This window comes from Cnephaeus nilssonii (genome assembly GCF_951640355.1).
Source record: "Cnephaeus nilssonii genome assembly, chromosome: 10".
Classification (NCBI taxonomy): domain Eukaryota; kingdom Metazoa; phylum Chordata; class Mammalia; order Chiroptera; family Vespertilionidae; genus Cnephaeus; species Cnephaeus nilssonii.
In genome coordinates this window covers 6,736,857-6,764,723 of record NC_137081.1, presented here as the reverse complement: position 1 = coordinate 6,764,723, position 27,867 = coordinate 6,736,857, and the positions used below count along the sequence as shown (strand labels likewise).

Sequence of the window (27,867 nt, the reverse complement as noted above, 5' to 3'; positions counted from 1 at the left end):
CTGGGCCAGGCCACCTGGGAACTCCAGGAGCACAGCAGCTGCGCTTCCCTCCTCCCTCTCCCACCCTCTCCTCCTCACGCCCTTGACCTTGTGCTGCAGAGAGGGGTCCTGCTGCCCAGACACAGCTGGTGGCTTCTGGGCCAGCCCTCCAGTGACCTGAGGTGTGCCGCAAGTCCTCACGCAGCCAGGTTGGAAATCAAGTCCTTTCTTACCCTCTGAATTAAAATTCCCCCAGGAGCTCTTGGTCCTAGCCAAGTGACATGGCTGATGGGGATGTGGGCCCTTCAGTACTGTTTTTCAGTTAATTGCCAGGATATTTTGAATTTAATTAAAAAAGGTCCACTGCTTGCATCTATAGACGCTTATGGAGAACAAATGGTTAAAAAAAAAGATATGTTTTTATTGATTTCAGAGAGAGGAAGGGAGATGGAGAGAGAGAGAGAAACATCAACGATGAGAGACACTTCGGCATTCGTAACCTCTCGCACAACCAGTTCTCCGTCTCTCCACAGAAACCTGCAGGCCGCCCTCACACAGGCCATTTTCTATTGGGGTGTAGGTTTTGATAGAATCGAAGATTAAATCAAGACATTGCTCCTTTTGATTCCTCCAAGACACATATGTTGAGCACCTACTGTACGCCAGGCGTGGTGCTAGGTAGATACCGAGATCAGTCGGGTTATCTCTACTCTGAGCCCACAGCCTGGCTAGCGAGAGGCCGGGAAAGCAAGGGCAGATGGCCAGCAGTGGTGGTGCCACGACCGGAGACCCACCGCGGAGGACGAAGCGTGCCAGGCCCAACGCGGATCTGGGAGAGGCTTTGGCTGCCTGTGGGTTGAGGTAGCAGAAGCCATGGCCATGCCCATGGTTGACTGCTTCTTTCAGGAGAGGAGGCAGGCAAAGCACCGCTACTGGCCAGCTGTGAGGAGGCACTTCAGCCTTGTCCTGGCCAATACCATTTCTTACCAGGAAAGTTTCTCCAGAAACTGTTCTGAGTCTTCTTATTTTGTCAAATCACCAAGAGGAACTGAAAACAATGAGGATAAGCCACAAAGCTGTCCATAGTTATAATAGTAGGATGACTGATATTTATTGGATGTCCAGTTTGATCTTGTTTTATTTTACAGAAAAGGAAAATGAGTGTCAGGGAGGCTGAGTTATTTGCCCAAAGTCACACAGTAACAGAGGAGGGAGTCAAAGTCAGGCCATTCTGACTCCAGAGTCTACGTTCTCTTGACCATTGGAGGATGCTTCTAATGCAAGTGTGTGTGTGTGTGTGTGTGTGTGTGTGTGTGTGTGTGTGTGTGTGTCCCTGCAGGGGACAGGAAAGATGAGTAGGACCCAAGGCCTTCCAAGTGCTGTGAGGAAGGTGGACGCAGGTTCTTACTTGGAGAGGAATTCATCCTGGATAAGGAAGGCCCACGCACTGCTGTGAGAGGACACAGAGAACGTGGAACCAGGAAACCTAGAGGCACCCAGTGATGGTGCGTGACTTTGGGCCAGTCATTAGCTCTCGGAGTCAGCCTTGATTCCTTTCCCGTACAACTGGGTTAACAAAACCTCTGTGGTCCTTCTTCCTGGGTTTTCTTAAGACTGGATGATGCGCCCTAGCTGGTTTGGCTTAGTGGATAGAGCGTCGACCTGCGGTCTAAAGGGTCCCAGGTTTGATTCTGGTCAGGGCACATGCCCAGGTTGCAGGCTTGATCCCCAGTGGGGGCCGTGCAGGAGGCAGCCAATCAATGATTCTCTCCCATCATTGATGTTTCTATCTCTCCCCCTCTTCCTTCCTCTCTGACATTACTGGTAATAATAATAAAAAAAGACTGGATGATGCATTGTGTAGGGCAGAGCTTCGGCAGCTCTGTGGAGCATTACACAAGGTAGTTTTCCCACGTGCAGTCACAAACAAAATGTTCTGTCCTTTGCAAGGAAACACATTCGCATATCAATTTTTAATTTTTATTCACATATCAATTATTTAAAACCTACTGTGAGATAATTAAGGCTTTGGACAGGAAATAATGTCCAGTGCTTTACTATTTATATGTAATATTTAAAACTAGCTCTTATTAGAGATCAGTTTTTTTAAAAAATAGGAAATCATTTTCTTATATACAAAGGAATTTTGTTTTCTTCTAAACTGCATTATCTACAAGACTTGAAATACAGGCAAAGAAAGAAGAGAGTGAAGAACACCCATAGAATTACCCAGTGGATAATCATTGTTAACATGTTGATGCGTTGAGCTGATCTGATATCTTAGGTCCCGATAATTGCATTGGCGATTTTTATTATCTGTATTGCATATAAACTCTGTTTCAGAGGCTGAAAAAGAATTTGGTAAAGAGATACTAATCCTTTCAGCTAAGATGATTTTCAGTGGAGCACAGAAATTGTTACTATAAGCTTTTGCTTTTAATTCCCCTCAGCGCACCCCCTACCCCCCTTCCCGCCCCTCCCCCCGTCCCCATAAAAGAGAGAGTGAGAAACAGACCCGGTAACTAAGAGTATTGTTGTGCTCAGAGTAGCTGTCCCTTTCATGCCACACTCTTTCTTTGTCTGTTTGGCATTTTCTAACACCGTGTGTGTGTCTGCTCTTTGCTGGTTAGTGTGATTAATCTAATATCAGTCTACTGCAGTGCACAGCCCACTGGGGCAGGAGGGCAGGATTCGTTGAGGCTCCGTGAAGGCCCGGACCCGTCTCTTGATGCCGCGGTGTCTTCAGACCTAGCACGGTGTCTGGCACATAGTAGGCCCAGTAAATATTTTGTCATTTGTATGAATGAGCAGTTCCACCACTGCCTTTAACACCGTGTGACTTTGAGCCAATTAGTTAAACTCTTTGGATGTCTCTAATACCCTTCCAGTTCAAATATTTTATAATTCCAGTTTCCTCTCCTGAGATTTTATATATATCAATATTTTTTTTAAAATATATTTTATTGATTTTCCACAGAGAGGAAGGGAGAGGGATAGAGAGCTAGAAACATCGATGAGAGAGAAACACCGACCAGCTGCCTCCTGCACACCCCCCACCGGGGATGTGCCCGCAACCAATGTACATGCCCTTGACCGGAATCGAACCTGGGACCTTTCAGTCCGCAGACCGACGCTCTATCCACTGAGCCAAACCGGTTTCGGCTATATATCAATATTTTTATTGATTTCAGAGAGGAAGGGAGAGGAAGAGAGATAGGAACATCAATGATGAGAGAGAATCATTGATCGGCTGCCTCCTGAAAGCTCCCCACTGGGGATCGAGCCCACAACCCAGGCATGTGCCCTGACCAGGAATCAAACCATGACCTCTTGGTTCAAAGGTTGGCGCTCAACCACTGAGCCATGCCAGCCGGGCTGCAGTTGAACTTTTAATAAACATATGAAAAGGATCTTAATCTCACTTGTACTTAGTGAATACCATGTCAGGCACATCATATTGGCATAAGGTTGATAACATCAAATATTAGCAAGGATGTGGGGGAAAGGACCTACTAGGTGGCTGGTGGGAGTGTAAATTGTTAAAATTATTTTTGAGAGCTACTTGACAATACCTAGTACAGTTGACTATGAATATGCCCTAAGATTGAGCTACTTCCTTTTCTTGGTATCTGCTCTAGAGAAATTCTCATACATATGCACAGGGAGACATGGAGAAAGATGTACATTGCAACACCATTTGTAATGGTGAAGAACGAAAACAGCTTAACCTACACCCGCCCCCCCCACTCTCTCTTTCTCTCTCTCTCTCTCTCTCTCTCTCACACACACACAGTCTTCAAGTTATTTTCAGAACAAGCCAGTCACAGTTCTCATGGTGCTGTACCCCTAAAGCTATCGTTTAAAACAGCGTCTGGAGCGGACATAGAAAAATGTTAACATGTTTGATTTTTCCCGGTCGGAACATAAAGGTCTGTCATTTTCTGTGCTTGTCTGTATCCGTGAGATGTTCAAACGTGGAAGTAAACACGAAGATTTTAAAAAGAAACACCATAGAGCAAATGGTGTTGCAATGTACATCTTTCTCCATGTCTCCCTGTGCATATGTATGAGAATTTCTCTAGAGCAGATACCAAGCACAGGAGGCTTCTCTCCTTTGCTTTCTTCTTTACAAACCTCTTTTAATTCCCCACCTTAAAACCAAGCGTCTTTCTTATTTGCCTCTTGCTTGACTTCCGTCTATGCCGCGTCTTCGGCTCTTTTCCTCACTTCTTTGAAGTCTCTCCAAGGAACCTGTTTTGGGTTCAGGGTCTTCAGACATTGCCGTGCTCCGGGTGACCTGTTGGTTAGCACACTAACCCCGTCGGGCCCCTGCTGTCAGTCACCTCCCTGCTCCTTCCATACCGGTGGGCGCTTGCATTGCCGATGGGAACGGCCGCATTTCATGACCGGGAGGCCTTGCGGGCCTGATTTCTCACTGTTGCGCCGTCTGTCTGTCTTGGTACATAAGATATTTACATGGAGGGAGGGATGTTTGTGTTAGCGCATGACAGATACTTACAGTGAAGATTAGATCGTGCACTTCTGAGAGTCTCCAAAGCATGTAATAAACAATTCTTCATCTTTAAAACAAAGGCTTGGTGCCCCCTCGGCCTGCACAGGGTTCGTAGCTGCCAGAATAAACTGCCTGCCCATGTCAAGCTCACTGCACGTGTATATACTTCAAGTTCCCTGTTTTCTTTCATCTGCTTCCTTGGTAAACAGACGGCAGACACTTCCTCTGCCTGCTCTCTCTCTGACACTCGGCACATGTAGCTCAGACGCCAGTGGGCTGTGTGTGTCTCTGGCTATTCACAGAGGGAGGGTTTACCTTCCTTCCTTCTGGAGAAACCTGAGTCATCTCCTGGGTCTGTTTGCAAAGGGCTGTTGGAATTGGAGGTACAGGGTCACGGAAAAAGATCTCTCTTTTGGTGGCACTTGAACAGTCTGTTAAAAACGACTCCAGTGCGCCATTGGCAGTGGGTGCTGGTCTTACCGTGCCTGCGTTGGAAGTCTTTGCTCCTCTTGGGTTCGTGGGTGGTGTGAAGAGCCACACGACCCTTCACCAGTGTGGTGATCACAGAGGGCGCATTTGGCAGCAGGAGGAGGGGAAAGCCGGTGCAGGGAGCACGTGGCTCGGACACTCTGCTGAGGCTGCGAGCATCGTGGCTGGTCCTGGCTTCTAACTTTGATCCAGAAACTGCCGTTAGGTCAGTCTTCAGATACAGATGGGAAGCCAGGACACCCAATTCTTTAACATGTTCGCCGTGCTGGGCGAGTCATACAACCCAGCTCAAGGGCTCAGATTCCCTCTTCAAATGGTGATAATAAGACTTAACAACAAAGTTCTGAAACATGTGTCTCCCCTGATAGGGATGTTATGCGAGTCAAGTAGAAGAATAGATAAAAAGGCATTTTGGAAAAAAAAATAATTAAAAGCACTCCGTGATTAGCAGGTAGGTTTTGTTTCTTCTCCTAGACGCCCTAGGGCAGTGGTCGGCAAACTCATTAGTCAACAGAGCCAAATATCAACAGTCCAATGATTGAAATTTCTTTTGAGAGCCAAATTTTTTAAACTTAAACTTCTTCTAACGCCACTTCTTCAAAATAGACTCGCCCAGGCTGTGGTATTTTGTGGAAGAGCCACACTCAAGGGGCCAAAGAGCCGCATGTGGCTCGCGAGCCGCAGTTTGCCGACGACAGTCCTAGGGTATCACTGGCCTAGAACCGATTTTTACCAGTGTTTTTATTAGTATCCTCTTTCCCTGGAGCCTTCCCCCTTCTCCTGTCATTGCACTTCCTACTTCATTTGTCTGGCTTAGGACAAAGCAGAGTGGCCTTCAACTGAGGCAGAGGATGAACTGCAAACTGCTGGACAGTCTCACCCGATGGAGCATGGTGATGACTGTGGCTCTGAGTCCGCCCTTGACCCATGATCCCGTGCATCACTCAGGCGCCTGCGAGAAAGCAGGTGTCAGCAACCCTTGGTCAGTAATGGAAATGTGTAGCCTGACCGGTGTGGCTCAGCGGTTGAGTGCCAACCTATGGACCAGGAGATCATGGTTCGATTTCCAGTTGGGACACATGCCCGGGTTGTGGGCTCGATCCCCAGTAAGGGACATGCAGGAGGCAGCTATCAATGATTGTCTCTCATCATTGCTGTTTCTATCTCTCTTTCCCTCTTCCTTCCTCTATGAAATCAATATAAATATATTTTTAAAAAGTAATAGAAATGCGTAGATGTACTAGAAGCTGCAGGAAACTTAAATGCATAGCAATAGGGACACTGGAATTTAACGATAAAAATTTTTTACGATATGATCTCACAGAACACACCCATTTTATACTATAAAACTTTGGTTTCAACAAGCCATGTCATAAAAGTGTCATAAAAGGGGGCCACAAAATCGGCAAGGCCAGGCATATAATAATAGGCCAGCAGGTTTAGAGATGAGGGTGTCCTTGGCTTTATTGGAGGTCACATTCTCAACAGAGCATGACTCTGCTTCAGGTCAAACGAAGTCATATTTGGGTTGGGTTAGCCCTTGTTGAAATCACTTGGGTAAGGTCTAGTTTGTGGAACCAAACCCTGCAACCAGTTCAATTCCCAGGAGAACGTGTAATTATATAACTGTTATCCCAGGACCCAACAGGAATGTTCTGGTAGCGATAGTGGGGATTGAAAGGGAATACGAGGCTGACGTGGGAAGTGCTTGTAGCGATCTCACCAGCAGAAACAGAAATAGAAAACATTTGTGGAAGTCTGGTCTCGGTGACTTGTGTAATCCATCACACCGGTTAGTACACTGGATTCTCAAATGGGCAAACGTGTTTTCAAATATTGAAGCTTTATTTTCACTGAAAGGGTGATCTAGTGATCAGAGGGCAAGCCATAGTTGTGTATCTGACTGACTGAATTTTCCAAGGCGTACCATTGTTTCATATAGAACAGTTGCGTGACTACCCGATTTCCACTTATCTGTAGTAATTACTTGCAGCATACGGCGACAACATACATGCCCAGCTAATGCAGACTCCTCTTTTTCTTTTATCCTCACTGAGGATATTTTTCCCCCCTTGATTTTAGGGAGGAAGGGAGGAAGGGAGGAAGGAGAGAGAGAGAGAGAGAGAGAGAGAGAGAGAAACACCGATTGGTTGCCTCCTGCATGTGTCCCAGCCGGTGCTGGGGATCGAACCTGCAACCCAGGTACATGTCCTGACTGGGAATCGAACCTGTGACCTTCCGGGGCACAGGATGACGCTCTAACCCACTGAGCCACACTGGCCTGGCCAGACTCCTCTTTTTACCTACTTAAAAGTTAGTCCATCCCTTCATAAAGCCTCTTTACCAGACCTCCTAACAAAAAGACTGTTTGGAGATCAGCTCTTGCTGTGTCCCCTGCCTGCCACCTGTTTTAGGTGTTAGTGAGTCAGGAAGTGCCTAAAAGCACGAGTCTGGAAGAGCAGAGGGCTGAGCTGTCAGAAAATGGAATAATCTCCTTGGCCGAATCCAGGGTTGTGAGGTGGCTTGTATCATCAGGTCATCACAGGAAGGATGATTAAGATTAATCATGAATCCATGAATCTCTGGAAACGAAAACACAGGCTAGTTTTAGGAGAAACCTCAAAGGCAGCATCCAGACTTTGGCTACCACTGTTATGGCGCGGTGGCTGGATGTTTGCGGGGAGACCATGCACGCAGAACAGTCAGTTTGGTCAGTTTCTGCTGAACACCTAGTTTGCTGCTGCTCTAGGGATAAGCGGGTGTGAGACCTGGTCTTGGTCCTGAGAGTTCTCAGGCCTGGCGGGAAGGTGTCACAGGAGTGTCTGTGCTGATGGCAACGATGGCTCGGACGGAGCACTGGCTGTGCATGGCCAAGCCTCGTGCTGCCTGGGCTTTGTTGACTTGCGTTACCTGGAATTCTCTTATCAGTTCCCTAAGGTAGGCATTACTATCTCCGATGTACAGATGGGGAAGCAATTTCCCCCTGCATGTTATTGTACTGCCTCTGAGCACAGTATGTTAAAGGCCTTGCCAAGGACGTAGAGTGGGGAAGAGCTCAGCCTGGCTCTGCTATGCACTTACGGGGTCTTGAGGAAATTTCATCATTTATTTGAGCCACAGTTTCTCATCTATAAAACAGAACTAACAGTGTCTACTTAGCCCTCACTGTCAGCATCCTCAGAAAGGCCTGACCTGAGCACTCTAAGGAATTTTATTCCCATCTTCCCAGTTACTTGGTCCCACCACCCTGTTGTAATTTTGTTATCACCATCTGAAATGATCTTACTGTGTTCATGACTATTTGTGTTCATGACTATTGTTGGCCTCCCACTTAAAGGTAAGTTCCATGAAGGCAGGGACTGGGCCTTTCACAGTCCCCCTTCTGTCCCCACACATGGGTTCCTGGCCCATAGTAGGCATTCAATACGTATTACATGAATGGGAGGTGTGTAGGCCACAGTTAATGGAGATAGGAAGGAGAAAATGACCGTTCTTATGTTCAATGTCCTTGTGAAAAATTCCAGAAAGAAAACAAATCATTGAAAGCTTTGAGCTGTGCAGTTCAGGTAGGTAGAATGGTTCAGATTTGTGTTTTTTAGCCATTACTGAAGGCTTAAAAATAAATGCAGTTCCATCATCTAGTGCATGATGGGCCATCCTTAACCAGAGCTGACCTGCCCTAGCAGGAGAGCGAAGCCAACAGGACACAGACTCAGAAAATGGGATCTCGCGTGCATGCGACTGGGGGAGGTGCTGAGGGAAATGTGTAAGCGGAACTCGCCTGAGTAGGTGTTTGGCCTTCGCTCCCTCCCAAGCGTGAGCCTCAGAGAGTGCGTTGTCCTGCCGTGTCTCCCAACGGCCCCTGCAGCCGCACTGACTTGCTTACTGTTGCCCTGGTTGCAGGACTCGGAGAAGCGCACCCCGCTGCACGTGGCTGCGTTCCTGGGAGATGCCGAGATCATCGAGCTGCTGATTCTTTCAGGTAAATGCCAGCTGTGCGTACAGTCACCGCAGATAACTGTCAGCGACCCACTTATTACAGTGACCACGCTAAGGAACGCAAACACAGTTTCTTTATGGGGCTCATGGAAGTGTATTTGATTAGCGATTTTGTTGGTAAATGTGTAAAAAGTGCAAGAAGTTGTTCTTTTTAAAAAATATGTATTTTTATTGATTTCAGAGAGGCAGGGAGAAGGAGAGAGAGATAGAAGCATCAGTGATGAGAGAGAATGATTGATTGGCTGCCTCCTGCACGCCCCCTCATGGGGATCGAGCCTGAAACCTGGGCATGTGCCCTTGACCAGAATTGAAATCAGAACCCTTCAGTCCATAGGCCAACACTCTATCCACTGAGCCAAATCGGCTAGGGCACAAGAAGTTGTTCTTATTGAAAAATGATGTCTCCGGCAAAACGTATGTGTGGTGTGAAAATCTGATTCCTGACTATCTATCAAGCCCAGCATGGTAGGTGAATCCAGCGTATTTGGATGTCTTTATAAAAGAACAAACAAGCAAACTGGTTCCTTAGCGTCTATATGAACAGACACAAATGTGTGTGTGTGTACATAGATCTGAATTGCACTGCAAAACAATGCTTTGTTCTGTTTATGGACCTATGACTATGGCCGTGTAATCTCTCTCTCTATATATAAAGCGGTAATATGCAAATTAGCCGGGCATCACGACCGGCTCAGGAGGAGGCTGTATCACGACCACTCAGGAGGAGCTGTGCCCACAGATGGGCGGGAGGGTACTGCGTGCCGCCCCCAGCCCCAGCGGACACACACCAGGGGTGGGGGTGTGCTCCAAGCGGCCACGGTGTGGCTCAGAGTCAGCCCCCGGTGGGTGGCAGTGGCGGCTGGAGCAAAGCAGCCCGGGTCCTGGATGCCTGGCAGTGGCAGGAGAGAAGCAGCCCGGGTTCTGGGTGCTGGAGGGAAGCCGGTGCCGGCAGCCAGGGGAAGGAAGGCCTATTCTTGTACGAATCTTCGTGCATCAGGCCTCTAGTAAAAATATAAAAACATGCAAGGAAAGGAAACATTAATTTCTGGACAGTGGTTACTTACTTCTGAGGAGGCAGGTTGAGTGAGGGGTGTTTTTAGGGAAGGGCGCAAAAGAGACTACAATTCTGTAAAGTATTCTATTTTCTAGAAATTGGAAGCAAATATGGCAAATGTGTTAAATCTGATTTGCATGTGCACTGGTCTTTGCGATATTCTCTTTATTTTTCTTTGGATTTTAACTATTTTATCTGAGTTAAAAACACCAATGCTTTCATTTTTGGAAACCTGTGTGCTCGGTACATCCCACCGAGCAGGTTTCTGAAATCAGTATGTGCTCTCCACCGTGAGCGTTTGCCAGACAAGGCCTGGGAATGAGTCTGAGCACGTGCACGCGTCCTGGTGTGGATCACGTGCAGACCCGCTGCCTTTCCTCCTGCCTTCTGTTGGGGAGATTAAAACCTGGAGGAAGTGCCTCTGCCCACAGACTATGCAAAGGCCTGCACTGAGGCTTGGCCTTTGTTTGCAGTAGCAAAGGGAACTGTAGAACCCAAAGCGAGCTACGCACGGGCGGGAGCTGATGCAGGTGTTTAAGCAGATGTGGAGGGCATTGTGGGAAGGAAACAAGAATTGTGCTGGGAGCCCTGGCCGGTTTGGCTCAGCGGTTAGAGCGTCGGCCTGTGGACTGAAGGGTCGCAGGTTCGATTCCGGTCGAGGGCACGTACCTTGGTTGCCGGCTTCATCTCCAGCCCTGGTCGAGGCACATGTGGGAGGCAACCAGTGGATGTGTCTCTGTCACATCAATGTTTCGCTCTCTCTCCTTCCTTCAGCCTTCTTTCCACTCTCTCTAAAAATCATTGGAAAAATATCTTTGGGTGAGGATTAACAAACAAACAAACAAACAAACAACAATTTGCTGGACACACAAGGAAGGTTTCACTGCCCTCCTTGTGTTGTGTCCCCTTCCAGGTGGGCTTTCCCGGACACAGATGCTCTGTGCCTTCGCTGTGCAGCCTGCGCTCCTGACCGTTGCCTGGAGCTTGGCAGGAGTCTGTGTGGCATCCTTGTGTTCTTGAGAGCAGGCCTCCTCTGACGGTTCTAAGATGTTCCAGGGCCGTAGGCCAAACAAACACGCGTTGTTCGGTGTTGGCACGGACCAGGGCTCAGAGCCAGCACGCACCTGGCCGGCTGCCCCAGCGATAGAGACTTGGCCCATGGAAAACTGTAGGCGGAAACCAGTGGGGTGTAAAATAAACTTAATGGTCCCAACTGGCTGTACTCACCATCCAAACGTTGTGTGAAGAGACACCTTGGAGTCGCAGAAAAACGTTAGGTTCATGAATGTGCAAATTCACAACTTTGTCTTGGACCCCAGCCTTGGTTTCTGTCTGTTGTTCATACCGGGAAGGGAAGGTTTTAATTCTGCAGCCCGAAGTTGACCCTCTGTTTTCCTTAGGTGCCTCACCGCCTTCACGTGGCGTGGAGTCCACCACCTGCTCTTTTTAAAAAATACATATTTTTATTGATTTCAGAGGAAGGGTGAGGGATAGAGATATAGAAACATCAGTGATGAGAGAGAATCATTGATCAGTTGCCTCCTGCATGCCCCACACTGGGGATCGAGCCCGCAACCCAGGCATGAGCCCTTGACCAGAATCAAACCCGGGACTCTTTAGTCCTTAGGCCAGTGATGGCGAACCTATGACACGCATGTCAGCACTGACACGCGTAGCCATTTCTGATGACACGCGGCCGCTGAGGCGGCCGCATGCTGAGGATGAAACAGTTGCTGCTCCTGAGGATGAAACATTTGCGAAATAATGTTTTTGCCTCAAAGTGACACACTACCCGAGTTATGCTCAGTTTTTTGGCGAAGTTTGACACACCAAGCTCAAAAGGTTGCCCATCACTGCCTTAGGCTGACGCTCTATCCATTGAGCCAAATCAGTTAGGGCCAGCTGCTCTTAAATGTGGCTCATTCAGTGGAGCCTGGAGAATATATCTTGATCTGTACACCTCTTTGTCTTGGAATTCTGAGCTGCTAACCTCTAGTATAATTTTGGGTGGCACATGCCACGGAATTTCCTCACCCCCATCAAATTAGAAAGATTGAGGGTCTGAGAGGGCATTGGGAAAGTTCTTTAGAAATTTCACTCAATTGTAGAAGCTTTAGGTAAACGCTTGGAATTCACATGGCTTTAGTTTGCTCTTAGAAGTCCTGTATCCAGTTGTATATTATTTTCCTAAAGAATTGTCACTGTAAGAGCAAGACAGTTTCATCTCTGAGCTTTCATCTGGCAGCTGACCCTCTAGGGAATCCACCCAAACGCTTCTCCAACTTCATAACGAGTGAGGTGTTAATGATTCCCATGTTGGACAAATGATTTGGCTTTGCCAGAATAGCCCATTACAGCTGTGTTCTCTATTGTTGTATTAACTTGCAGATTATAGTGTAACCCAACTCCATTAATTCCTCCCGAGGTTGTCTACTATTAGCCAGGCGGATGGAGACCCGGGGCCCCTGAACAGACAGAGAGGAACAGGCCTTGCAAAACCCCCCTTCCTGTAACCGCCAGAGCGGATTCTGGCTTTACTTCCCCACCTGACTCTCGCTTCTCTTTGGGAACTGGCCTGGTCAGGCTCAAGTCAGAGAGAAGGTCAAGAGCTTGCTGTTGCCCAGAGCTGCATGCATGAGACCAACGTGAACCAGGGAGTGGATGAGAGTTAAGGGACAAGGTTGCGGTGTAGGAAGCTGAGCGCCCGGGAACACGACCCCAGTGGCAGCAGCTGTAGAGAAACTGGGGTGCACACGGGTGAGAGCCCTGGGCTGGAGGAAGAACACCGAACCCTCACCCTCCAGCATGGGCTGTGTGAGGTGTAAGTACGAATTCAGACTAGTAAGTTCGTTGGCATGTAGGCCACCCAAGAGGGGTGTTCCGGTAAAGGGATTTCCTGTGATTTTTCAAAATGTGATTTCTGCTCCCAACGCAAATTGTCTCCGAGCCACGGCAGGTCATTGTTTTGGTGCTCTTATGCATAACACATACTCATCCCTTAAGGTTGGATTCGGTTTTTTGTGTGTGTGTTTTTTTTCCACCCCCAAGAGGTGAAGGTGATTAAACCAGGCAGTGCTGGTTTTGCCCCCCTCGGTGGTGTGATTATCAAGGGAGGAGCCATTACCTGGTGGGCATGTCAACCGGCTCCAACGGCGAGTCCCAGGGGAGCACTGAAGATGCTCTGAGCAGCTGCCACATCATGGGATTATCACACGCGCTTCCAAGGTCATTGCTTTGAAGGACACTGCTCCTGGGCTGTAATAAGGTTTGGTCTCTGCGTGAAAAAACCCCATAGCAAGCCCATTTCATTATATTCTAATCATCCTTTGTATGATTTTTGGTTTATACTTGTTTGTTTCTGTAATTAAATGCCAAACTTGGGATACATCAGCCTTAAGAATCCGTTATCCTCTTTGACCTCTAAGCGTTTTCAGTCCCTCGTCTACCTTTTGCCTTCGTTCTACTTTTTCCTAGATGACAGGGCTAAGAGAACAGACATGTCGCCTCTGGAAAAGACGCTCAGAGCGCCCGTTACTCCTGCTCTCTGTGAACATAAAATCAGGTGGTAATAGGGGTGAGATGAAACACACACTTAACTCGCCATCAGCGTTCAGGCCTGACAGCTGTGAGCGGGGTCTTCGTTTCTGAAGAACCAGGAGCGCCTACCCTTTAAAGAATAATAACGTAAGCTTTCAGATGTCCTTGGGTACACTGCACCTGCCTTTAAGTCATTCGGCATGCAGACCCTGTGCCCTCGGTGCCCCGAGGCGCCTGGCGGGCAGGTACATAACGGGGAGCTTCCTTGAGAAAAACCAGTTATAAATACTCAGACATCTTCTGGCTCCCGCTGACCTGTAAACAAGGCTGAGGTGTTCCGGAAAGAGGCCGAGGAAGCCAGAGGCAGGGAGGACACTGATGAAATACTGCCGGTCCCCGTTCAGATAGCGCTGCTTTTGTCATAATAACTCCGTTGCTGGGAGGGGAGCTTTCCTGGAGGACGAGTGGAGGGACGGGGGACTCAGCAGTGACCGGGAGCAGCCCCTTCCCAGCTCTGTGATGAGCTCTCAGTCCCTGGAGCGCAGGGAAGCAATGCCGGGGTGTGTTACACAGCGGGGGTAAGGGGGGATTGCTTTATGAGCTCAGCCAGCTCGGGGTCATTTTTCTCTTTGAGAGAATTGTAATATTAACAGCCACACTTGGATCTACAGGCAATGGAAAGTTTTCAGAAAATATAAATAATAATTCTCATAACAACACAATGTAAATGCCTGTAAATGATAAGAACAGACAATAATAGAAGAATAAGGGGAACAGGCAAAGCATCTGAAGGAGCAGTTCTCGGAGAACGAATGGTGAGTGGGCAGGAGATAAGCATATTAGCAGATTCCCAACCTCACCGTTAAACAGGAAAGCACCACGAGGAGATACCATTTTCCCTCTAATCAGATTTGCAATATTTTCAATGGTTATAACTCAGAAGTTATCTCCTTTAGAAACATGATATAGAGCCTTCTAATGCCGCCCACAAGGACAGAGCAGGTTGCATGTCACGGGGGTGGGGAGGGAGGGAGGGAGGGGTGGCCAAAGCAGGTGGACGCAGGGCTGGGCATGTGCTACACGCGTGCAGCCTGCCCTCCCTCGTGAGTGTCCTGGTCGGCTGGCTGGTGACGGAGCCACGGCAGATGAGCTGCTTAGGGTCACAGAGTGGCGAGACCAGATGGCATTTGGAGAGTCAAGGAAAGGTTCCCTGAGACGGAGCGCCCCTTCCGTGTGGCGTGGCTTCCCCACCGCCTTCCTGGCCGGGCTTCCCGGCTTCTGTCTGCCCCGCAGCTGGCGCCTGCGTTTGGGGCCAGCCAGCGGCTGTGCAGGGAGGAGAGCACGAGAGAAACGTTAGGACGCCGCCCGCAGGGATCACATCCTCAACTGGAAAATTCCTTTCCAGTCGGACTGTCCCACCAACAGCCTCTTGCTATTTTTTATCCTTATTCCCCTGGCCTGAACCTTAGGAAAATCCTGGAGGACACTGGGTGGCGGGACCACTTTCTATGGAAAGAGTGGACGAGTTATTTTTTTTTTAGACATATACTTCTTCCTCTTTTTAAAAAATATATGTTTATTGATTTCAGAGAGGAAGAGGGAGGGAGAGAGAGAAACATCAATGAGAGAGTCATTGATCAGCTGCCTCCTGCATGCCTCCCACTGGGGATTGAGCCCTCAACCTTGGCATGTGCCCTTGACCAGAATTGAACCGGGACCCTGCAGTCTACAGGTCGATGCTCTACGGAGCCAAACCAGCTAGGGCGGATGTGTCATTTTTCAATCAAGGGCCACTGACCAAGAATAAAATAGTGTAAAAAAAGCAAGTTAACACCCGTCCCCCATTTTATCAAGAAACAATAAACTTCACATGTGTTAGCTCTCTTAAAAACATAGTCTATTTATAATATACTGAAAAACATGGAAAACAATATAATTAATACCCATGTACACCAAGGTTTATGAAGTCAAAGTGCCATATTTGCATCGTATCCTTCCTTAAAGGAAGGAAAACATTGAAGACACAGTTGCAGCCCATTGGCTGTGCTAACTCATCTTTTTCCTGACCCTCCTCCCCAGAGCACCAACTCTAGAGAATGCTCATTTCTTTAGCCGTAGTTGCTACTTTTACTTCCTGCCTGGGCATCTGTAAACAACATACAGAATTACTTTTGTAAATTTAAAAACTGTATGTGACTGGTATTATGCCGTAGGCATTATTCTGCAACTTCATTTGTTCAGTGTTACCAGGTGGAACCAAATTGCTTCCCAAAGGGGCTACACCAGTCACACTCCCACCCTCCGTACGAAAGCCTTCCCGCTGCTCCTCACTCTTGCTAACTCGTAGCATTGTCAGACTGTAATTTTTTCACCAACTTGATGGGTGTGACGTGGTATGCTAATGTGGCTGTCATTTGCCTCTCCCTAGTACAGTTTTTTTCAACTTCCTGAATTATTTTATTTTGCAACTAGTGAATTTTGTCATTCAAAACAGTCAACTCAATTTTTTCTTCAATTACAATTTATATTCAACTAGAGGCCCGATGCACGAAGATTCATGCAAGAATGGGCCTTCCTTCCCCTGGCTCCCGGCACTGCCTTCGCTCTGGCCGGAGCAGCCTTTCTGCTCCAGCCCGGAGCCACCTTTCCGCCTTCTCATGCTGCCCAGAGGCCCAGAGCGGCTGGGGTGGTGCAGAACACCTGCATCATCGCCATGGTGATGACGCAAGCATCCTGCCCCACCCCTGGCCGCTTGGCACCTGCGTATGCAAATTAACCCGCCATATTTGTTGGGTTAATTTGCATAGTCACTCCTGATTGGCTGGTGGGCATTGCGAAGGTATGGTCAATTAGCATGTTACTCTTTTATTAGGTAGATATTATTCTGTATTATTTTCAGCTGTACAGCATAGTGGCTCAAGAATGATATACTTTACAAAGTGGTCCCCCTGATATTTAAAGTGGGAGAGAGACGTAGAAACACCACTGAGCCACACCGGCTGGGCCAAAAGTATACCTTCAAAGCTCCCCAGACCCTGCTGGTATGGCTCAGTAGTTGAGCGTCGACCTCTGAACCAGGAGGTCACAGTTAGATTCCTGTTCAGGGCACTCGCCACGGTTGCGGGCTTGGTCCCCAATGTGGGCGTGCAAGAGGCAGCCCATCAATGATTCTCTCTCATCATTGATCTCTCTCTCTCTCTTTCCCTCTCCCTCTCCCCCCTTTCCTCTCTGAAATCAATAAAAATATAATTGGAAAACATTTTAAAGTATACATGTGCCTGGCCCCATCTCAAACCAATGAAATTAGAGGGGGGGTAGGGGGGTGTGTGAGGAGAGGAGTCTGTCTCTTGGTTTTAGGGATTATTATGTTCTTCTTTTCTATAATTAATATTGTTGATGGTATTTGTCCTTCAGTTAAAGAGAAAAAGATTGTGTAAGTTCTAGGATTTCTTATTTCCTTTTAGCTGGTATCTTAAACTAAATTTCTAGCTCATCATCTCCTGGTGCCTTTTTAAAAAACACACACGTAAAAAAACAAGGCTCCTATTTTTAAGCTGTCAGCTGGCCTTGGCCTCACAGAGATTAGCCAGCCCTGCTTCCACTGCCCTCCTCTCCCAGCCTGTCCCAGAGGCCCCGCCCACCTCCCCTCCTCTGCCTGCCTTGCTTGTGTCCTCACTCTTCTTCCTCACCCCCTTCCTTCCTTGTCCGAAGGCCAAAATATTCTCATCTTACTGCATCGGCCGACGGCGACATTTTCTCTTGCTCCTCCTCTTTAGTAGTCCTTTTAACAAAACTTTCCATCTCTGATCAGAAGACTGATCAAAGCCCTGAAGCCCCCTGAAAAGGAAGCTCAGATGGGGTGTTTTGTTTTTTTTTTAATAATTTTCTTTAAAAAATATTTTATTATTATTTATTTCAGAGAGGAAAGGAGAGGGAGAGAGAAAGATCAATGATGAGAGAGAATCATTGATTGGCTGCCTCCTGTATGCCCCCTACTGGAGATTGAGCCCACAACCTGGGCACGTGCCCTGACCGGGAATTGAACCGTGACCTCCTGGTTCATAGGTTGAAGCTCAACCACTGAGCCACGCAGATCGGGCCGATGGGGTGTTTTATCAGTTCAGCTGTAGACCTGGAGGGCTTGCCCTGGTGAGAATTGTGAGGGTGTCAAGGGCCAATTCTGCTGTCCTTGACGCCATTCATTTGAGGCATCTGCTCCATGATGGAGGTGGCTCCAGAGAATGTGAGCTGGCTCTGGCTTGGGTATGAGCTGGCTCTGGCTGGTGTGAGCCTGACTGTCCCCCACAGAGTAAGGGAGCCTGTCTCCCCGCAGTGGGAGGGAGCCATGCGGAGCCCACACAGGCTTTCTGTTGGTCTACTCCAGCGCTCCATGGAGGCTGGCTTATTCCCACCAAAATACCTGGCTAGTCTCAGAGACAGAATGGGGATTCCTGGATAAAGGAGATTTCTGCTGATCCTCTCAGCCCAGACGAAATCCCATCAATGAACAACATAAACTGATGAACAAAAACAGATCCAGAGACAGAGAAGCATCGATCAGACCATCAAACCTCAGAGGGAAGGTAGGGGAGGGTGGGGGTAAGGGGGAGAGATCAACCAAAGGACTTGTATGCATGCATATAAGCCTAACCAATGGACACAGACACCAGGGGGGTGGGGGCATGAGTGGGGGGGAATGGAGGGGCAATGGGAGGATAAGTACACATATGTAATACCTTAATCAATAAAGGGAAAAAAACAAGAACTCAGCTTCACCCGATGTGTTTGGAAGCTGAGTGGCCCCTCGCGCACACTAGTTGGAAGGCTGCTTGTTGTTGACCATTTGCCAAGAGGGTGTTGTGTGCCCTGGAGATAAAAATGCTTAATCACTAAATAGAAAATACTTTCTCTGATTATATATTTTATATTCAGGAATATACATTCTATCCGGGAAAACACACACACACACACACACACACACACACACACACACACACACAGGAAAAGTCCTTAATTCCTCAGAACACACATGTCCACAGCCCTGGAGAATCTGTCTTCTCACCACTGTGTCTCCTACCCCCTGGGATGCTGGATTTCCCACCCGGTCTTGACCAGTTCTCGGACACTCTCAGTTCTGATCTCGCTCCTCTGCAGTCCTGGGGTCTCCTCCTGTGCAGCTGCCAGAAAGCACGGGACCGGTACAAGGACAAACAAAACGCAGCGTGGTGATTGTACCGGGCAAATGGGGGCGCAAGATACAGCATCTGACGTGACCTCAGGAGACCACCCCCCTGACCTCCCACCCCCCACCCCCCGCTGCATCATGCCTCTAACCGGTGCTGTTTGGTTCCAGGAGCGCGTGTGAATGCCAAGGACAACATGTGGCTGACCCCGCTGCACCGGGCCGTGGCCTCCAGGAGTGAGGTGAGTGGCTGTCGGATGTAACCTACCACCTTCAGTCCCTCGGAAGAGAGCCATTCTCTCTGCTGAAGTGGGATTCTCACTGGGGAGCTCAAGGCTTTTGCTTCTCATGCTAGAGGGTTACCAGCAATGAACCGCTGTTGATTTGAGTGCCAGCTGCGAGCCAGGCGCAGGGCTGGGGGTGACGGGGGCGTCCAAGGTGGGCTGCATGGTCCGTGACTTCAGTGAGCTCTCAGTCCGGAGGGGGAGGCACACAGGCAAGCGGGTCAGTACGACAGCAGAACGGAACAGAGGAGGAAGCAAAGGACTGCTTGAAGAGAGGACGCCTTCCAAGATGAGAAGCCAGGCCGAGCCAGTTCTTCGAGGAGGAGCAGGGCCTTGCCGGCCAGGAGCAGAGGAAGGGCTGCGTGGAGGAGGAAGATGCTGCAGGAGAAGAGGCACAGGGGGGAGTGGAAGGCGGGCTCGGTTGCATGCAGCTGGAGCGTGGGGTGAGGTGGAGGTGAGTCCGACAGTGGAGGCCGGGGAAGTGGCAGAGCGTGGGTGCCCTCTGAGCAGTGCGGAGTGGGCACAGCAGAGCTACGTGGGACCAGGACAGGACGGGGGGCCTTGTGAGCTGAGCTGGAAGAGAAGCCCGTGGGTGACGGGCGATGCTGTAACCGGGAGGACAGAGGCAGAGCAGCAGGGGTGGGAGGCCAGTCAGCTCTGCCTGGACAAGCCGAGTGTGGCAAACCGTCACTGGAAAGTACGCCCAGGAGGGCAGAGACCCGCGTTATGTTCCCAATGTGTCCCAAGCTGGTCCATTGGAGATGCTCAAGAAAGAATTGATCTGAATGCTGGAAATTCAAGAGAAAATGGCGATCCGATTGCCATTATTTGCACAGGCCTAGAGCTTAGGAGCAGAGAGGATGGTCATTGAAACCATGGCAAATGGGCCAGCTGGTCCAGAGGAAGTACAGGGGTCAGAAGAGAAGCCCAGTGTGGGGGCAGGGTGGCCGGAACCCCAGTGACTGTGGGCCTCGAAGCCTGGCCAGAGGGGATGGCCGCCATGCAGGGACACAGGGGCTCTGACCTCGCAGGATGACCGGCGATGGCTCCACTGGGGGCAGCGCCTCTGCCCCGGGACGGCGACGTGCTCCAGGCGCACCTGGTACTGACACGGCAGTGTGTGTGCTCCCTGCGAGGCCCAGTCCCTCACCCCTCTCCCCTCCTCCGCCCCACGCCCCCCTCCAACCTTCCTTCCCAGAGCTGAGCAAGCTAAGCATTCTATTTTATAGTTTAGATGGTAAAAACTCATGTTTGCCTCTAAAAAAATTGTCAGGCTAAATGCTGGTAGATGTGAGAACTGGAAAAATGATGTGGGAGACCAGAATATGATTGCTTTCCTTCCGTTATTTTTATGGGTATAAAACAATGACCGCACAGAGGACATAGGTCGTGCCCGCAGCGAGAAGAAAGCAGGCATTGCATAGCCTGCAGTCAGGATGCCGATGCATCGTGCCCAGACTTGGTGCCTATTCGAGCCACCTGGGTGCCTCGAGGGAGCAGGAGGGGGGGGGGGCGGGGCTGCATTTTGGAAGGAGACTGATGCCCGTGTCTGCGACCTGAGACTGAAGATGGGGCACTTAGTCCCTGGCCTTCCCAGTGTTGGAAGCTGGCGCTCCTGGAGTAGTTCCCTTTGAATCCTTTCACATCCTTCCCCCCCCTCTCCAGTGAACCCCCTTTATACTGCGAGTTCTTAGAATAACTGTACTCAGTAATAATTACAATAATAAAAGAGTGAGTTTCGTTTAATAACGGGCACTTTCAGACGAATTATGCGATTAATTGAACAAATGGGCTGGGCACCAATTTCTAGAAGTGCCACAGAACAGGAAGTTGCTGAACGCCGTGGGGGAGGAGGGCCCGTGGGGTCCGTAATGGAGTCAGTGCCTCCAGGAGGTGGGCAGCCCGGTCGGCAGCCCCGGGCCATGCCTTGTTAATACTGTTACTTGGAGAGTTTGCTAGTGATTGCACGAGTATATGTATTTGACCCAAATTTACTGAGCGCACTCTGTCAGGCTGTGTAAAGAGCACGGAGACTGTGTACACTCACACCCTGGGATCGGACGTTGCTTCTGCCTGCAAGGACTCCGGAGGCATCAACCGTTCCTCCCCCGAGGACTTCATGACCCCCTAAGTGCAGTGCATGCCGGAGAGTGAAGGGACACATGTTAGAGGCCACGTGTTTAGGACCCACGGGTGCTCCCTGTTTCTCCTCCTCGGTCCCGTGGGCCACGGTGCGTGTCGCCGCGTCCTGTCACAGGTTGGAGTGGCCTGCTGTAGAAAGAGAAAGTCATGGCAAGTAGAAATAAAGGGACTGCAAGTGCCACTCCGGTTCTGTCCCTGTGACGCCCGTGACAGCGCCCCATGTCCTGATGTCTGTCTCGTGTAGGACAGCCTGCTGGGGCGGGGATCCCAGCGAGGCCCGCGGTGCTGGGCCGGCTGCCCGCTGGTGAGACCGCCCTCCAGGAGCAATGCGGGAACCCCCCCCGCCCCCCCGCCAGCCAGGCTGGCTCCTTAGACAGGAAGGACAGGCAGTGAGGAGGCCCCTGCCAGCCGCCGGGGTGCGGCCCGGAGCTGGGGTTCACTTGCCGTGATGAGAGGGAGCATTCACAGCCTCTGAGAGCAATGGGACAGAGGAATGCCACGCCTCCTACATGTAACAATGAAGTAATTGAGTTTATCATTCTCTTCTTTGTTTTTTTTTTACTTTATTATTTGACTCTTGATTGTGTTTTATAAAAGTATTGGCTCATGAGGGATTCGAAGTGGTATAATTAAAAAACCCACACAAACAATTGGTCCTTCAGGGTAGTTTGGGAAGGATCAGGTAAGTAACTTTTCTTGATTCAGAAAGTGTTCCGCTTTCCTTCCCCCACATTATCTTGTAAATTTCTGTCAGAGCCAATGTGTGATACAGGAAAAGAGACTTGTTTTTTTATTACAGAAATCATTAACTCCCTAGAGCAGCGATGGGCAACCTTTTGAGCTTGGTGTGTCAAACTTCGCCAAAAAACTGAGCATAACTCGGGTAGTGTGTCACTTTGAGGAAAAAACTAACTCCAAGACTCTAGTCGCAAATGTTTCATCCTCAGGAACAGCAAATGTTTCATCCTCGGCATGCGGCCGCGTGTCATCAGAAATGGCTATGCGTGTCAGTGCTGACACGCGTGTCATAGGTTCACCATCACTGCCCTAGACAGTTATGAAAGTGTGCCCTCTTCAAGCCAAGATAAAGTGCTTCTAAGATTAAAGATTTAGAAAGAGAAGTAGTTTTAAAAAGAAAGTTGTCGTTTTAAATCAAAGCCTTGTTTTTAGCCCTGGCAGGTTTGGCTCGGTTGGTTGGAGTGTTGTCCTTTTAACACCAAAAGGTGGTGGGTTTGATTCCTGGTCAGGGTACATACCCAAGTGGCAGTTCGATCCCCAAGTGGGGCAATCAATCTCTCTTTCTTTCTTTCTCTCTCTCTCTCTCAATCCCCTTCTCTAAAATCAAATATTTTAACCAAAATATTATATTAAATTTCTATGAAGTGTATGAGGCCAGCCTGGCAGGCCAAAACTTCATAATAATGTCTATACCTAAGGAGAATTAATGTTCAAGTTCTTGAGGCCAGGGCGCTTGGCTGAGACTGTCTGCGGGGTAAGGTAAGCACTGGCCTGGTAGACACTACCTGAGCCCTTAAGTCAGCCAGGCCGACAGCCCATCACCCTTAAAATGAAGCCGCCAATCAAATGAAGGGGTCAGACCCCTTCTAATATCCTATATTTAATTCAATTCCGTAATCATTTTAGACTACTTGCGTTTTCATTTCTAAAATGTTAAATTTTGGAAATTCAATAAGAACTCTCCTTTCATACTGTTTCTTGATAGCACCCTTTCTTGTCAAGTCAGATGAAAACCAGGCAGTTCGTTACATAAGCAGAAGGGCAAGGTTAAGACATCTTATAAAAGTGGAGAAATGAAAGTGATGGCTGTTCTGGACGTCCTTGAGCTGTAAAAGTAGGTGTGGGTCGGAAAGACCCATGTGGGGAGATTGGCACTCCCCTGGGGATTGCCTCATGGCCAATGGGAAGGGATTTGTTAGAGACCCTAACCCACGTCTTTCCCCATCTGATCGATGAACTCCAACCTTTCCCCTTTCTAATTTCGAAGGTGTAAGCCAGACGCTGGCCAGGGGCCCCTTGCTTTCTAAACAGATGTGACTGGCTGGGAACTACAGGCCTCATCTTGTGCAAAGTCTAATATTTTCCCAGCGTTCCAGAGGTCTGGAGGTTTCAGCCTTTGATTGGCTGGCTGCACACCCCGTGCCTGCTCCATTCCTGTGGTTTGTGTGTCAGCTCTTCCCTCCTGGCCTGCGGACTCTGTCCCGCCTGGATGGATCCCTCTGCTCTGGGGTGCTGTCCTCCCTTCCTTTCTTCCCTCTGCTCCACAGCTCCAAGGGCCGAGCACCGAGGCTTCTGAGTCTCAATGGGACCTGCCCTTCTTAGATCACTGTTTGGACTTAAAGCAGTATTTTTTCACGCTGGGGAATCACAAAAGTCTCTTTTAACCAGGTTTGATAATTTGCAGTTTGTGGTAATTTAAACAAGGAGCTAGACTTCTTTCGTGAAGGGCCCGTTAGCGAGTATTCCAAGGCCCCGTGAGGTCTCAGTCACAAATGTTCAACGCTGCTGTTACCATTCAAAAGCAGCCATAGATAATATGTAAACAGGGAATGAGGCTGTTTCAATAAAACTTTGTTTACAAAAACAGACCAACATGATCTGTGATAAAATATTTTTAGAAGTATTGCCTATTTAAGAATACAGGCCCCTCCCTACCCCCACACACACTCAAATACATATTTTGTTTGTGTAACCTGTCGCTTTGTGTGAAATGCATTTCTAAATATTTCTTTAAAAGAAGTACCTCTTAAAGGTAATACCTCATTCCCCTAGTCTTAGTTACTCAAAAAGTAATCACATTTTGTGACTTTTAGGAAACAAATTTTAATGATTTCACTGGTCTTACCTCCAAAAAGTATAAACTTGTGAAGTGTTCCTGTATATTTTGTTTTGTTAGTCTATCCTTAATTTACATACTATGTAATGCAAAGCGAGAATGAGTACCAGTGCGATAAAATAATGCACGAGGCAAAGGTATTCAAGTGACGGTAGGGGTTGTCATTTTGCTCTGAACGTGTAAGAAGCATCCTGTACCAGCAGTTTTTACACCATTGCTTGGAGATGATTATCTTCGACCTTTTTGGCCATATATCTGCAGAACTCTTCCAGCATGCATTTTCAAAATGTGCATCTCATTTATTGATAAATCATCTGCTGAACGGCTGTCATATTTCAAGGCTCAGTAGACTCAGGGGGAGGCTCTTCATTTATCAGCGCTCCCATGACCCAGGGAGATAATAGGCTTCTGATGGCTTTCCTGTGTTGGCCAAGCGCCTGTCAGATCTGATTAAATCTGTCATTACTTCTACCTTGTAATGCAGGTGATGGAAAGCTTTACCCGGAGCGGAAGTGCCAGCTCTGTGGCTTCCACATTAGTCACGCGGGCTCCTTGCATACCCCCGGCTTCTTTTAGGGTGCTCCTAGTTTAAGGGCACATCTCCCAATCTGTAAGTGGACGTGGCAGGCCCTTCACTCTGCCTTTGGGTGCACCCCCAGCGAATGAATGGAGCCAGAGCCACCCCACCCCTTTAGTACCATGGAAGCCCCCCTCTTCCCTGAGGGCATCCCCAATACTATGAGGCCAGATCCTCGGCAGAGCTGACTGAGGGCACAGCGCCAACCCAGAAGTTAAATGCCAGCTGAAATGCTTTCCTTTTAAAAGAAAACAAATGTAAGTGAAGGTTCCAATATTTTCTTCCCACATCATGATGAGTTGGGGGGGCAGGGGGGGGAGTTGTATTCTTCACACTTAAGCCTCCATGTTTATGAGAACAAAGTTGATAAAAATATCATTTTTCTAATTTAAATTTTAATGCTTTATTGTGATTGAGCTTTCCTTTTGCTTTATTTTTTGTGCACTCGCTAGTTTTTAGGATAGAACCTACCTGGGTAATATTTCTCTCACCTTCCATAGTTCTAGCCATGTTTCGCACAGTACACATGCTTTGCTCTGAAATGGGCTCCAGGAATATTCAGCAATGATTATTTTATTGTCTGTCTCGCTGAGGATGGGTGGCGTATATATATTTCCTCCCCTTTTTGGTAATCTTAACAAATTGCTTGCTTGGGCCCTATCAGCTTATTACCCTTGCTTTATAGAATCTAAATGGAGTTACACTATTTCTTTAAACTAGATTCTCTCATTTGCAAAGTTAATTTCTTTTTGCTCTCATTCTACTCAGTTAGTTAGCCATTCACTTCCACATGTACCGATTCATGGAACATGCTTTTTATTTTATCATTTATGTCCCCGATGAAAGTATTAATCTTGAGAGTTCGAATTGTCTTCTACCTGGGGCACTTTTATATACTTGCGTGATAACGCAGCCTGGTCGCTCCAGGCCTGTGGGGGTCAGGGTGGACAGAGGCGAGCACTTGGCCCATGAAGGGTGCAGGAGTATGGGACTAATGCCTTTCACTGGTTCCTGGATGACACATTGGTACGATGCCCATAAAGCAGCTCCGTTAACTGCTCCCAAGGATGTCCCTGGAAATCAAGAGAAGCAACCACAGCCTCGCCTTTCCAGAGAAGCTGCATCATTCACTTGAGTCAGCAGAGGTGTCTCCAGTCCTGGCTGCGTAACCAGGTCCCCAGGCAGCGTCACAGAGAGCCCGAGGCCAGCTAGACCCTCGGGGTGGGACCAGGCATCTATTTTTAAGGGCTCCCCAGGCGGTTTCACTGCACAGCAAGGCAGAGGTATAGTTCAAGAGGCAAACAAGCGGACTAGGTCAATAGAAGGAAAGTGAAAAGTGGGAGGCTCAGGAAAGGTGAAGGAACTTGATAGTAGAAAAGAAACCACCCCATTGTAACGTGGGAAAGGCTGGAAAAACACTTGTGTAGCTTCAGGTTGAGATGGTAACGGACGTCCTCTTTGCTTCACTGCTTAGCGACCACAGAGTGGGGGTTACGATGTTGGCCGAGAGCACTGAAGATTTATAAATTGATCCAAGAATGTCTGAAGGGCTTGGAGGCCTTGGCTTTGGAAGAGGGAGACTGATGGACAAACACCTCCGACCTCAGATGATCTTGGGGGGCCTTTTGGCCGAAGGATATTTCGCCCAGATGTGCACACTTGCACATGGGTGCTCTCGTTTGGCCCCAAACACCTGATACCTTACAAGGAAACCTTGTCCTCAGAAGGTGTATTTGGCTTTGGAGCCGTGCCAGGGCCCTTGGCCTAACAAAGAAACGTGCGGGGAGTCTGTTTTGATCCGCGCCACTCTGGATCTTTATCTCGCGTTCGCTTTGCTTGTCACAGGAGGTTACCCCTCTGAAGCCGGCCGCGAGGGCAGGAGCCGCCCCTCTCTGTAGCCCGGGGTCTGGTGAAACCGCTCGCACCCAGGGAGTATTGATCGGGCATCTGTCAGTGACCCCCGCGCACTCTGCTTCGGTTGCAGGAGGCGGTGCAGGTGCTGATTAAGCACTCGGCTGATGTCAACGCGAGGGACAAGAACTGGCAGACCCCGCTGCACGTGGCCGCCGCCAACAAGGCCGTGAGGTGTGCCGAAGTGATCATCCCCCTGCTGAGCAGCGTCAACGTCTCCGACCGCGGCGGCCGCACGGCCCTGCACCACGCTGCTCTCAACGGCCACGTGGAGGTGAGCGTCCTCACCCCCAGGGGCAAGGGTCCTCCCCCCTCCGGCTCTCAGCCCGGATGGAACCATTTGCCACCTGTGTTCTCTCTCTCTCTCTCTCTCTCTCTCTCTCTCTCTCTCTCTCTCTCTCTCTCCCCCTCCTCCCACTCAGCCCACAGTGGAACCTAATATTACTGCTGAGACCTTTACGGAATGTGTTCGTAATATTTGTACACGAAACCACAGGCATTTATATCCATTTTTATTTACCTATTTTTAAATATGTTTTTATTGATTTCAAAGAGGAAGGGAGAGGGAGAAAGAGCTAGAAGCAGCAATGATGAGAGAGAATCATGGATCAGCTGCCTCCTGCACGCCCCACACTGGGGATCGAGCCCGCAACCCGGGCATGTGCCCTGACCGGGAATGGAACCGTGACCTCTTGGTTCATAGGTTGATGTTCAACCCCTGAGCCACGCCGGCCGGGCTAGATCCATTTTTAAATCTGGAGCCACAGCGAGTTGAAAAAGTAGCCGTCACCTGAGTCTTTTTCTCCTGATACACACGCTGCCGGGTTTGAACTCTGCTTGAACTCCGATCTCTGACCGGCCTGGCCTTCCGTTTGGCGCAGTCCCCCTGCAGGCGGTGAGGGGCCCTCCCCCGCCCACAGTGCACACGGGACCTCACTCCTGGTTCACCTTGCAGATGGTCAACCTGCTCCTGGCCAAAGGGGCGAACATCAACGCCTTTGACAAGAAGGACCGGCGGGCCCTGCACTGGGCAGCGTACATGGGTGAGTGGTCCATGGACGGGAAGCAGGGGCATGTGACCTTCCTGAGGGCAGCCAGGGCTCTCTCACTGACCACACAGGCTCTTCCTCGGGCAAGTCCGACCTCTGTTCCAGCCTGGGATTCAGCGGGATTGAGATTGGGTCCGTTGTACTGGCATGCGTCGAACACTCCAGTTGGGCAGTTGCTTTGCCAGAGATTTATTTCTGCTGCAGGGAGGAGGGGGCATGCATCATGGCCTGGGTCCCACGGAGTGTGTTTCAATCTGGGTTGGAAAGCTACACAAATGGTGCTTCGTCTAACTTGTT

At 49.1% G+C, this 27,867-nt stretch overlaps 1 protein-coding gene across 2 annotated transcripts in view; it reads left to right on the top strand.

Annotated features, from left to right (window-relative positions):
* ANKRD44 (ankyrin repeat domain 44) overlaps positions 1 to 27,867 on the top strand; it is a 248,750-nt gene that overhangs the window by 122,826 nt on the left and 98,057 nt on the right. For both annotated transcript variants that reach the window (XM_079781980.1, XM_079781979.1), the window contains exons 3-6: positions 8,885 to 8,963; positions 18,925 to 18,995; positions 26,595 to 26,795; positions 27,477 to 27,564. In XM_079781980.1, coding sequence (XP_079638106.1) covers positions 8,885 to 8,963; positions 18,925 to 18,995; positions 26,595 to 26,795; positions 27,477 to 27,564 — 439 coding nt within the window. The remainder of the gene's footprint in view (positions 1 to 8,884; positions 8,964 to 18,924; positions 18,996 to 26,594; positions 26,796 to 27,476; positions 27,565 to 27,867) is intronic.